The sequence below is a fragment of the Rhamphochromis sp. 'chilingali' genome, assembly GCF_963969265.1.
Source record: "Rhamphochromis sp. 'chilingali' genome assembly, chromosome: 15".
NCBI classification, from domain to species: domain Eukaryota; kingdom Metazoa; phylum Chordata; class Actinopteri; order Cichliformes; family Cichlidae; genus Rhamphochromis; species Rhamphochromis sp. 'chilingali'.
This window is the reverse complement of record NC_137942.1, coordinates 28,488,817-28,501,811: the sequence shown is the minus strand read 5'-3', so window position 1 is coordinate 28,501,811 and position 12,995 is coordinate 28,488,817. Positions and strand designations below refer to the sequence as shown.

The following is a 12,995-nucleotide window of genomic DNA, read 5'->3' as shown; positions in this document are numbered from 1 at the left end:
TCTTAAGAGACTAAATTCTGAAAAAAATTCAGATAAAACTGGTGTGCAAATTAGAAAAAACAGGAACCAAAGTTGTATTTTTGTTTTATTTTTTCACTTCGTTTCAGCAGACTGTCTCAAGCTAATTCAAGCTGAATTTCAGAGCTCATATACTGTCATTGAAATAGCAGTAAAAACCAACATAAATATATTCCCACGTACCAGGTTTACCCACCCACCCCAAAAAAAGCCCAAAAGACAAGGGACAACTGTGTCCTCACCAGCACAGTACTGGTGGAAAACAAATAGCTGTTGGTTGGATAATTCTTTGATAAAAACAGAAAGGGGCACAAATAAACAGAGATTAGATGGGTTTGGATAGGTGTTTTTTTTTATTTTAAAACTTTCTATTAATGAGGTCTCAAAGTGTAAGCAGGGCAAAGTGCATCTCCTACCAGTAACTTACAGCCTAAGTGCTGAGCTTTCATTCAAAACACATTTTCATCTGAATCTCCATGTCAGACAAACAAAAAGTTTGCTCCCTGTCACCTGACAGAAGAAGAGAAGTGGTTTTTATCTGTCTTTATGTTTCATCTCGTTTCTGCGTTCAGCTCACAGACGGTGGGTGGGGTGGTGTGTGTTGCAGAACAGTGAACCTTCCCCTTTGCGCTACAGCTGTTCACTTCTTCCTCACATGTTGGTGCTCATCCTGGTCTGACTGTTGGCTGGTGTGAGTTCACCCTGGCTGCCTTCTCTGGGTGGAGACTGAGAACAGGAGGAAACAAGTAAGGCACTACTCTTGTTCAACAGCATAGCTATAAACTCTGTAACATTGAATAACAGGTGAGGTTCAAAAAAGAAAGAAGACTTTAAAAATCTTATCAGAATATTAAAACCCCGAGTCCAACAACCATCAGGAGCTAGTCTTAGTTACTGCCAGCAATGTTGACCAAGTTCTTGCAAATGTGGTCGAGGAACCGAATGGCTGGTGGCAATGAGCCAGATACCCCGTACTCCTGAAGCACCCACTACAAGGATACTCCAAGGGCCTTGACGAACTCAGAGCAAGTCCCATCCGCCCCAGGTTCCCTGCCATTAAGGAGTTGTTTAACTACCTCAGTGATTCCATTGTGGAAGGCGTGTCAGTGGAATTAAGTATTCATTCACCAACCACCTCTATCCTTAGTTAAAGTCAGTAGCACTCTACCCGCACTATGTATCATGCCAGTAGATAACTGGTTTCTCCTCCTGAGTCACCCAATCCAATTTTAGAAACCCCCCTCTGTTAATATTAATACTGTAATCTGTACCGTTCATTAATTTACAATCAAATACATTTTAGATATGCCATTAAAAAGAAGCTCATCACCAAATCACACGAAATTTACTGTAGTCAGACTTGATAATAACCTCTATCGCAACACAAAGAACATTATGAACAACTGAAAAAGAAAAAAAAAAGTTATTCACTACAATGTGAAGAGAAGAAAATGTCTCTACCTTGACGTGAATCTGGTTGCGCAGCACAGCAGCACGGAGAATCATGGCTTTGGCTCGTCTCTGGAACTCTTTGCCCATATGAAGAGACTTCTCAAATGTGGTGCTCCTTTGGTCGACATCCCTCGCATACAGAATCTACGAGCAGGTCAGAGTCCCAGTTTGTCAGGGTTCAAACAACAAAGTACCTGTGGCAACGGTTTGATGTGTGCAGCGTTTTCACCTTGCTGTGGGAGTCGATACGTGCATTAATGAGACCCTCCAGTATGAGCTGGGTGAGCTCGTCCTCCAGAGCTGTTACTGTTGTGTTGAACGCCTGAGCCATCTTGGTCATGTCTGCTGACACGTAGGGGCTGAAATACTGGGAGGAGGAGAAAACAGAAAACCCACACACAAGAAAAATATCAGTGCTCAAAAACATGACACTTGAAAAAGTTAGTACAAAGTACAAAGATTTATAGTGATTACATTAGTTTGGCCAATCATCTTTCTCAGAAATGCCTGTGCATGTTAAACAGTATTACATGTATATGAGATGCTTCCTTGTAACCAACACTATCATCTTCATTTACAGATCACAACACTTCACTAGACCTGTCAGCAGCTGCAGTGCCATCGTGTTACCACAAGCCAAACACGCACAGCACAGTACTGCTGACTGGATTTAGGCAATCAAACTGTGAGACAACACTGCCACCATCAAGTCACAATAACTGCAGATGAAACAGATTCTCCCTAAGATTCATCCAGTACTTAGATATTCAGAAACTGCGTAAATCCATTAACAGTGACAGTCATTATGACAGACAAGTGAAACTAGTAAAACTTTCAAATACCTAATATTTTATGTGACTATTTGTTGTCTCAAATATACACATTCCCTTGTCTTTGCTTTGTTTTTTTGAAGCCAGTGATGGTAGAATGTAATGTGTTACTATCGGATAAAGGTGGCAGCACTACACCAATGCAGGGGGCAGATCTATCTTATGGAGGGGCTTCATCCTGCCACGGCTACTATTTATACACCCTGTTTTGTTCCCCCCCCAAAGAATCAGCAGCAACTTGATTATCCTGTGCACGGTCAGTGTGTATGCAGTATGTCTCACCTGAATCAGGGCTCTGTTTCTGATCTGGCTGTACAGTGTCTTGACATGTGGTGCCAGGTACATGTCCAACAGGAGGTTATCCTGCAAGAAACAGCACAATCATATACTGCACTTTCTGTGTGTGTGCGCGCGCTCATATTATGCAACAGCGGGAGCACACACTCTCCTTTGACGCATGTGTAGTGTTACTTCAGGGGTGGGCAGTTCATTTTCTCTACTGGCCACATTAGAAAGTGAGGAGGCCACATCAACAAGCTGAACTCAGTTCTGGTCACTATTAATTTATGTTTCTCTTTTCTTTTTGGTCTTGAACAAATGTATTAAAGTCAGGTACAATGTCTGAGCCTTCCATTCTGCATCAGAGCTCTGAAATATACTCACCTCTCTCTTTAGAAGACTCAATTTTGGTTCTTAGGTTCCTACCCTTTAGTACTTTGAACAGGCAAAGCCAGCTGATAGCTGTGTAGTGGCCTACATCACCATGTGTTACATGTCTGTGACTCAGTGCTCTTACCCTGATAAAGTTAACTATTTGAAATGGACTGGTTCTTAGCAGTTTTCTACCCTACCTGAGTACTCAAAGCGCTTTATGACACATGCCTCATTCACCCACTCAAGTGCTTTCTAACATTCACCGTGCAATAGATGCATCGGAGAGCGACCTGGGGGTTAATATCCTGTTCTAGGGCTGTTCGATATAACGACATATATCGGATGACGATATAAAAACGTCTATCGTTTCATTTTACGCTATCGTTTGTTTCGTGGTGTCGCAAAATAAACTGTTTACGGCAATATTTTTTTCATCGTTTTGATGGTCACTGTAGTGGCTATATTAATTTCTTAAAGTTCTCTCTTTCTCTTATATTTAATATAACCACACTACGGACGGACAAGCGCCTGTTTTTAATGGGTTGTCGTTAGCAACAACGACGGTAACAGCATCGCGTGTCTGCTTGTTTATTTTCCACATAAACCTTTCACAATAAAGCTCAAGATCCTGTTGAGAATTTTCAAAATAAACTGAATCATGTGAGAAAGTATGCAGAGTATTGACGGATGAGAAGCAAAAAAAAAAGAAAAAAGAAAGAGTCGTCAGGTGCTAAAGAATAAACCTTAGACTCAAACGTTAGAACAGGCTTTCCCCGCAGCACGCCGTGTAATAAATACTCACAAAGAAAACGGCGGCCGTTACAACTTATGTCTAAAAATGTGTAGTTTCATGCATCGGTTAAAACACTCAACTCCAGGTACACGACGCCCAGCTGGAAACACTTCACCTACCCGAGATTCACAGAATTTACAGAAAATATTAAATTTTTTGTGATTTATATCGTTATCGGGACGATAGATGTTTTATATCGGAATATACGATTTTGGTCATATCGCACAGCCCTATCCTGTTCAAAGATATCTGGTATGCCCTAGGTGTCAAACTCTGGCCCGCGGGCCAAATTTGGCCCGCAGCCTAATTACATTTGGCCCGCGAAGCCATACCAAATTACTATTAGAGCTGGCCTACTGGTATTATACAGCTAATATATATATTGTTTAGTATTAAGCTTTGCTTGTTCCATATTCAGTTTTTCAGCAAAACATGTTTGAGTCCATAAGAAAAGATTCATTCTTATATCTGGAGGAAGATTTTTTTTTTCAATAAATATTAACGTTAGCCCGCGACTTTGTTCCATTTTGAATTTTGGCCCACTGTGTATTTGAGTTTGACACCCCTGTGGTATGCAGACAGAAGCAACCAGTGATTACAGGATTAGTAGCACGTTTAGATGACCTGCTTCACCTCATGAGCTACAGTTCCTCATCAACAACATGGTTAATTTTTAGCACTGATATACACAACACATCCTGTTGTTTTATACAGTGCAAAACTCAAATTATTTTCAGCTCCAAGTTCATTTTAAAGTTAATTAACAAAACTGAGTAACTGAGTTGCATAAATATCATAGCTCTCGTCCAGAACTAGGGTCTGCTTTGTTTTTCAACCACAGCTCCAGATTTCCTGCACTGTCCTCAGTCTATCTTGGAGAGGGGCCCATTCTCATATTCTTCCAAACACACTTTGATAAATTCAGAGAATGAGTTAGTGTTGTGTGTTTGTAGTGATAGTGTGATGAAGCCCTTTCAGTCTGTTGAACCTTTCTGGACAGTTATTTGCCTACAGGCAGATCACACCATTCAACTGCTTATTTGGAAGTACTGACATCTGCTGGTCATTCGATGTACAGCAGCCCTGCTGTGATAATAGATGTGGACCACATACCAGTGGATATGCAAACGTAATGATGTGTCAGTTGTAGAATAGCTATATGAAGTGCTGTATAATATACACACATACACCTCTAACCATCTGTGAGAAGATCTGTTATTATTGAGCGATAGCATATCAAAATGCTCCCAAACTGCTGATATTTTTTGCCTTTTTGGTGGCTCCATAATGTGCTTACAATCTCCTTCCAAGCTCATTATGATCCTCAGAATCACCTCAGATCCAGTTCATACAAAAATGTACTTCCCGTGTCTTTTCATCAGCTCAAACAGGGCCTCGTTTATCTTTGGTCAAGTGATATTCTGAGGAAAGATACGGGTCATGACACAGGCTTCCTCGGCTCTACACGGGCCTCAGGGCTTCAGTGTCAGACATAACAACACTACCTGCTAGCAAAGGTTCAGCTTTCCATTTCTAGTGAGTGAAGTTCTTGTATTTCTCTGAATGTTTAGTTTTGCAATGGAGACTCAAAATTCAATCCTTAAGCACAGTAATTTGTGCTACCAGAACTTGCATGATGTATACCTTTATACATTTGAATTCTAACCCACTGACCTCTTAAGGGCCAGTAAGGGACAACTAAAGGACCAGATGTGGCCCAGGACCCAAACAATGGCCAGTTTTTTGTTAGTTTAAAAACCTTTCATGTGCTAACCTTCATTTCATCCAGTAGCTTGAGACAGGATGCATATTTAGACTCGTAGAACTTGAAGATAATGTCACGAATTTGAGGTTCCAACTCTAAAAATAACTTAAAGGAGCTAGGAAGAAAAAAAACAGATACAAAGTATTAGCATGGATTGCTGTCCATCACTAGAACTGATTTCTATCCAAGAAATATTTGTACACCAGCCTACCTGCTGGAGATGACGTTGCGCTGAAGCTCCTGTCTGTCAAACGTGGCCAAAGCACACAAGCCCCCATACACAGCTACATTACTGGGCGACAGTAGCTGCAGGGAATACACATAATGATATTTCTCCCAGCAATTAGACTCATGCATAGATGCTCATATTATGTCCTACATTTTTAGGATCCAAACACACTGGTTGAGGTGTACATGTAACCATGTAAGTTACTAATACATGGTTACAAATGAAAGAGGATAGAAGACATGTGGGTGATATTCCTTTTTTTAAAATCTGAGATGCTAATGCTTTAGTGCAACACCCAGTGCAATGTTGCATGTTACATCTTCAGTTTTCATGTACGAGCTCACCTCTGGACAGTCACAGTGGTCAAAGGAAGCCTGCAGGAAGCACTTGGCAGCTGGCTTGTATTTTCGAGAGGCCAACTCGGCCAATCCTGATGTACCAACAAGCAAGATGAACAATATACTGGAAATCAGGTCACATTTTTCCAAACTTTATAAATACAAGACCAATCTTGGTTAACAGAAAGCAACCTCTTCAAAAATCACACACACACACACACACACACACACACACACACACACACACACACACACACACACACACACACACACACTCACCTGCAGCACACTTTAATTTGGTGAGGACAGCTTGATTTTGACTATCTCGCTCTCCTCTTTGCTTTTAGGGGGGAGAGGAGAGCAAAAAGAAGAAATTTACTATAAATATTTTATTACTCTTCATAAAAGGCTGGACACAATATATAAAATAAAAGAGATGCTGAAGTATGTAAACTGTGCTCACCTCTGCAATTTCTGGTGTGGACTCTGCCTTATTGACGTAGCTCAGCACGTGCGACCAGTTCTGGAGGTAAACACTAACCTGTGAACGCACAATTTAAGTCACAAAGACTTTGTTTACTCACGTGCTTAATCAGACAACTCAATGTCTGTAAAAAACAAACAAACAAGCAAAAATAACCCAAAAGATTCTGTTGTGTGTAACAACTTTTCCAGGTTTTCGAATTCTGTTAATTGGCTGAAGTGCTATCTGTAGAAAACTACAGTGACACTGAAAGTGTCTTGGCACAATTCAGTCTAAGTTATATAGTTCCCAGTACGTATAGGTCTGTGTACTGGGTACTATAGCTGGGAGAAAGTCTGGAAGTGCTGACGTGCACACAGATTTCAGTAAAGTGAAACATCTTGGGCAAATACTCATATACTTTTCTGATGTGCAGAGTTTTGCCAGAACCAGGTTTCTAAGTTCAATATAAACTTCATCTCTCAATTGTAATAAGAATTGTGATAAGGCTAATAATCCCTGGACAATTGTGTCAATGGAAACAGTGACTGCAGCAGCAGAGCACTGTGCTTCCTTCCTGCTGTACCTTGATGACATTCAGACACATGTTAATGACATGCTTAGCACTGGTGCAGTAGTCTCTGGCTCGAGAGTAGCACTTCAGAGCATTACTGAGGTCACCACAGTCCAGATAATGGTCCCCCAGGTCATCATGGCCTCTCCTGGGGAGAAGGGATGGAAGGTGAGGAGACGGCAGACATCCACAAAAACAATGTTATCTGAAAATGACCAATCTGCTCATCAAAAAACTTTGACCCTCACTAGTTTTGTATATATTTATTATTGTTCCAGCAAAAAAGACTGAGACAGCACCTCTCCTTCTGCTTCTTAGCTGGATTACTGATCTTATTCAATGTTCAGTTGGTCTTAAGCTTAAACTTTAGATTAACAGTAATGCTTTTGCAACCACACCTGATGCTCTCTTTGATGGAGTTGCCCTTGTAGTTCTTAAGATCCGTATCTAGTTTCTCCAGTTTAAGCAGAGCCTTTTTTCTGGTCGATTCAGCCCAAGCTGAGTCCAGGGGAGGGGGAACAACCCCTCCTTCAGGAACTGTGTCTGGCACACCCTGCACTTCCCTATAGGTGGAGCCCAGGAGAAAGAAAGAAAAAGAAAGAAAAAAAAAATCACACAGAAATATTTACAAATCTAGAAATTGAACAATTTGGAGGCTGGGAGTTAAGACTTTCCAAGCCTAATTTTAAATGCAGCAATGCGGTTTTGCTTATCCATAATGAAGCACATGTGATATACAACACCTAAGTTTTTGTTTGTACTGTTTGAATCATGCTGTTCTTTGCTACAACGCAGGATTTAAGGATTTAAGGAATTGGGAATGTCTTGTTAAAAAAAAAAAAAGCAGCTCTGTCCAAAAGGAAGCACCCAATTGCTGGGAGAGGACTAGAAAGAATACCGTGTGGCCTCTGTGAGTTTGCGGTGAATCTCTTCGTAAGTGTCAACATTGAAGGTCCTCTGAACAAAGGTGAGCGCCATCTTCAGGGCCTCCACTCGGAGCTGAGGGCAGTGCTCAGCAATGAACTGCAGTCTCTCAATGCGCATTAATCCACTATAACTGGTCGCATACTGCTCCAGATCCTGCACAGACAAGGAGTGAAACATCTGTTCAAAAACATGTCAGAACTGCTTCGATTAAACAGTCAGGTAACACTTTCATCAGTGGATGATATAGCTCCGCATGTACAAGGATTTTAGCTAACTTTCGTTCATTCACACCCAGAACAGTTAACAGAAACAAGAATCAATTAGCAGCAGGAATCTGCGTCACATTAAACATTACAAATAAAATAAGAGATATTGGGATATATGTAACAGTTTGTGAGACAATACCAGTGTGGGGTTCTCCACAATATAGTTGGTGTCTGGAGCATTCTGCTGGTCCTCCTGGGGATCTGCATCAATCTGCATGGGCTCCACAGACCCCTTAGAAATAGATCACATACATAGTTTTGTTAGATTCAACAACAGACCTGATCTTGGGACTAGATAATGCGTAATTTACATCAGGAAGCCCTCTCTTCAAAGGGCTTTTCATCAGTAGTTCACTGGTGCTTAAACTCGTACTGGTAGTTTACTATGTCGGAGTAACTGTACAGGAAACAATGTCCTATAATGGATACGCAATATGTTGAGTAGAATAAGTGGGCACAGCCCCCGCCCTATTCCTTAATGCTTTTATGCCTTTATGTTGAAAATGCAAAACAGGCGCAGTGATTTATTGAAACATATGCAAACATAAGCTTTTCTTGGATGGCAGCCGTCTTTTGTTCCATTCTCTGTCAAGATGATACCACACTTTAATAATGTTGAGCTTTGGAGAGGACAACCCCTACATGACAGGAAAACACAGTGGAATGACTAAGGCGGAGCTTCCCAAAGTGCGGGGCCCGCCATTGCAGGGGGGGGGGGGGGGGGGGCGCAGTATGAAAGGGGGAAAGAAACCAAAAACCGCTTGGACACTGCTAGCACGGGGCGCCCACACAAACGCAAAGCAGGAGATGAAGCATCGCTGAATATGTTTCCAAACCAACTTCATTCTAAGCCAAAGATTAGAAAATATGATGAAGCACATCTTCCCTTTGGCTTCACCTGCACAAGTGCCAAGGTAGATCACTGGACTAAGGTATGATTTTACTGCATTGGCAGTAAGATAGATAAATAGAACTTTATTAATCACTCGGATTATTAAACTGAAAGAAATTTGAATAGTAAAAAAAATTAGAATAAAAATTAAAGGGAAAAAAGAATATAAACATAAGAATGAATAAAATATATATAAACATAAGCAATGTAGCAGCCAAAACACCTATTGCACAGTATTTCGACTATTGTCAGTCTATTGAACAGTGATTAGTTGTTATTTAGTGTTTATTTGTGCAAACACTACTGCTTATTTGTCCCCGCCCTCCTTTGTCCTCCTGTTTTCCTGCCCCCAACGAGGAGTTAAACAGTTTGATGGCGTGTGGGAAAAAGGAGTTTTTAAGTCCTAGACATGGGGAGAAGCTAGCTGACGCTGAGCAGACTCCTTTGGTTATTTATGACCATGCAGAAGATGCCCAACACTGTCCATAATGTCTAGCAGTGTTTTTAGTGTCCTCTTCTCTGCCACTGTCACCAGAGTGTCCAGCTTCATGCCGACCACAGAGCCAGCCTTCCTTATTAGTTTGTCCAGCCTGGATGAGTCCGTCTTTGCTGTGCTGCTCCCCCAGCACACCACAATATAGAAGAGTACACCGGCAACAACCGAGGAAAGCCTCCTGTGGATTTACAGTCTGCTTTGGCCTTTTTTATACAGGTGTTGGATGTTGTATGACCAGTCCAGTTTGTAAGTGTACATTTTTCAGTTACAGCTACATTTTTCGCCAATCTTATGTTTTCTAAAAAGGTCTTGCATGGTTGAAAATCTGACTTTCTGCATTCATAATTATAACAACTTTGGTCGAATCAAATACCACACACTGAAATGCAGCATCTCTGTATCTCTCAAATCCTGTATCAGGTCTTTACTGGATTTATTCCCATTTCTTGAGGACATGACTTTCACACAATGTTCATCTCCTGTAGGTAGTTTTTATGCCAGACACATCTGTTGTCCAAGCAGCATTCCAAAATAAGCCAAATTTTTGGCTAGTAACTCTTTGGGAAACACACCGTTTTTGCAAAACTACAATTTTATGCTTGTCAAATTATATTACAGAACAGGACAATTATTAGTCTCCCTATGAGTTTCTTTCTTCTTCTTTTTTTTAAATAACCTGAAGTGCTGTTGGCAACATTTCCAAACATCTTAGTTTTACTTTGGCTGCTTAGAGTATTTGACTTTGCACACAGAAATATGATGAAATATGAAAACAGTAGGGCCAAACTTTACAACTCTCTGATCTTAACAGCTAAATGTGAATCCTTTTTGCTGGATAACAGCCTGCAGTGATTTGTTTTCAACACACCTCCCAAGCAATCCCAGACCATTGTTCAATGGCAATTCTCTTAAGTGCCTCCAGCAGATTTTCAGTGATATTAAAGTCAAAAATTTGTGCAGGCCAGTCAGAGAAAATTAGTTGAGATTTAACAAGTCAAGATTTTGACTTGTTTGCGATTAATTTTGTTGTTGCAGGGTGGGGTCAAAATCTCCCCTGTGGCAACCAAAATGGTACTGAGGATCAAGTAATTTCCTGCGTATCAACATCAAGTATAAAATCCTAGTATCCCAACAACCCCTAGCTTCCAGTATGCGTAGTTTTTGTTGAGCAAAATTCAATCTGGCTTGAAGATGTTTCGTCTGTAGAAGTGACATTTTTCTTGGTCTGCAACCTTAAAGTTCATTTCTTTGGAGTGTTCTACTGATTGTCTTCTTTGAGACTACAATTCCGGACTTGGCTAAATCATTCACTAGTATTGTTAGACAATCATTTTCTTTCCAGAGTCTTTTAAATCTTTGGCTTCCTACCTCACTATTCTTGTTCTGAACTTTGTAGCCAACTTTGAATTACTTGATGGTATTTCTCACTTTTTAACACTCGAAAACACTGATGATGTTGTATATCCATCTCCTGCTTCGAGAGCACCAACAACTATTTTTCTCAAATGTAAACTGTTTTCTTTTGTTTTTGGCATGACGCTTTCTCAAGTGACAGCTCAAACCCTTGCTGAGCTTAACTTGATTTTACAAACTTTGAGCATTACAACATTACAGCACGTCATTGCACATCAGTGGTTTGGCTATGGCTCAATAAAAGGTTTTTATTATTGAGCTTCAGCTCACAAAGATAACTGCATAAAAGCTATTGAAACAATGTATTCATGTCCAGCTGTTGGACAGCTGATGCATTCTCTTTCCGGTAAGCAAAGAAATAATGTACCTTCATACAGCTTCCTGATTGACAGAGCTAACTCTAAACCTCAACTTAGTGACTGAAAATTTTGAGATACTCAAATTGAAATTTTAAGCTATTTTCTTACAATTGTGCCATTTTCTAGAAATCCTGACTTATTAACTGAAGATTTTGAAATACCCAGTTCAACATTATGAGTTATGAATAGCAAATGATTTGTGTTGTGGTTTTGTGGTTTTTTCCATTGCCATAAACAAGCTTACATGGGCCTGGCAGAGAACGAGACACAAATATCATGCTTAGGATGGACGGGTTCCTGATGTAAACAACAGGCATTTAACATTAGCTTGGCGCTAGCAAAGTGATACACTGAAAGATGGTATATACTGGAGTTTATTGACGTTGAAATTAAGCTATTCTTGACAACGGATACTTCTTACATATGTAATAATTGTGTTGTCTACTTATGGTGCTAGTAACTGCTATCCGGAGCGAACGAGCATGACAAGCTGCCAACAACAGGATATTAGGTATACTTCCGTTAGCTTAAGGCTACGACCATAAACACAACTGGTTCTTTAGTGTACTCCAAGTGCTGTGTTATACAAAGACTGAAACTTGCCATGTCTGTGGCTCACTTTAAAAGCCAACCGCGAGAGTCACGCGTCGTTTTATCATTTAGGTGCGTTAACACCAGCGCTGTAAATGTTGTTAGCTAACCGAGGCCTTCAGTCAACTGTAATCCTTGAGTTCTGCTCCACTTCATAAAGCTTCATATCAGTTTTACGTAGAAGGGCTTCAGGGAATGTGCATTTTAAGATGCTTCGTGACATTTTAAGGGCCACTCCTCATTTCGGCATATGGCATTGCACTAATCAGAAATTACCTCTAGATGTCTTACACATTAGCTGTTCCTTCGCTGTAAGTCTTTTAACATGTAAAAGAGATAAGTGGATTGTGTTTTACACACTTATGGTGCCTAGTACATGCCTATTAAACACAATAAACAACTACTGCGTAAGTGGTCTGTAATTGTGATTTTTAACCACGACAACCGTAACTACAAATTCAAAGCTAGCCTGCTAAACGCTAGCTAAGGTGGCAGAGTTTCCAGCAGTCTTTGCTACAAAAAAAAAACAAAAAACATTTTAAACAGCATTTTAAACTCACCTGAAAGTTAAACACTTGCACGGGCAAAGGCATCTTATGTTTGTCTCACTTAAGAATTGGTGTCTTTGAGGGGGTGGGATTGTAGCATGAAGACATAAATGTCTGGCGGACAGTTCAGCAGCCAAGCCGGACTGGGTTGGATCTCCAACTACTGGTGGGAGGTGGGAACTGCAACGGTAACCAATTAATTAAGAGCAAGGAAACTGAAAAAGAAAACATTGGTATAGAAAAATATTGAGATTGAAGAAAAATTAAACTGAAAAAGGAAAGGCTGACATTTAATGAACAAAAATTTGTGTTTTACTTCTGTTGTTTTACATTTGCAGTTATTTTCCCTTTTTACTTTCACAATTGTTTTTTTTTGCTTTTTTCTAT

General features: G+C 40.3%; 1 protein-coding gene across 1 annotated transcript; it reads right to left on the bottom strand.

Annotated features, from left to right (window-relative positions):
* Window positions 1–352: 352 nt before the first annotated feature.
* Window positions 353–12,756, bottom strand: gps1 (G protein pathway suppressor 1). Its single transcript, XM_080905778.1, has 14 exons — window positions 12,621–12,756; window positions 8,449–8,541; window positions 8,015–8,196; window positions 7,515–7,679; window positions 7,129–7,264; window positions 6,543–6,620; window positions 6,359–6,419; window positions 6,086–6,171; window positions 5,724–5,818; window positions 5,522–5,627; window positions 2,583–2,663; window positions 1,700–1,837; window positions 1,480–1,614; window positions 353–744 (listed from the first exon to the last, which is right to left on the bottom strand). The coding sequence occupies exons 1-14, from the start codon at window positions 12,651–12,653 to the stop codon at window positions 670–672; spliced, it is 1,464 nt and encodes a 487-aa protein (XP_080761904.1). The 5' UTR covers window positions 12,654–12,756; the 3' UTR covers window positions 353–669.
* Between the last annotated feature and the right edge of the window lie 239 nt (window positions 12,757–12,995).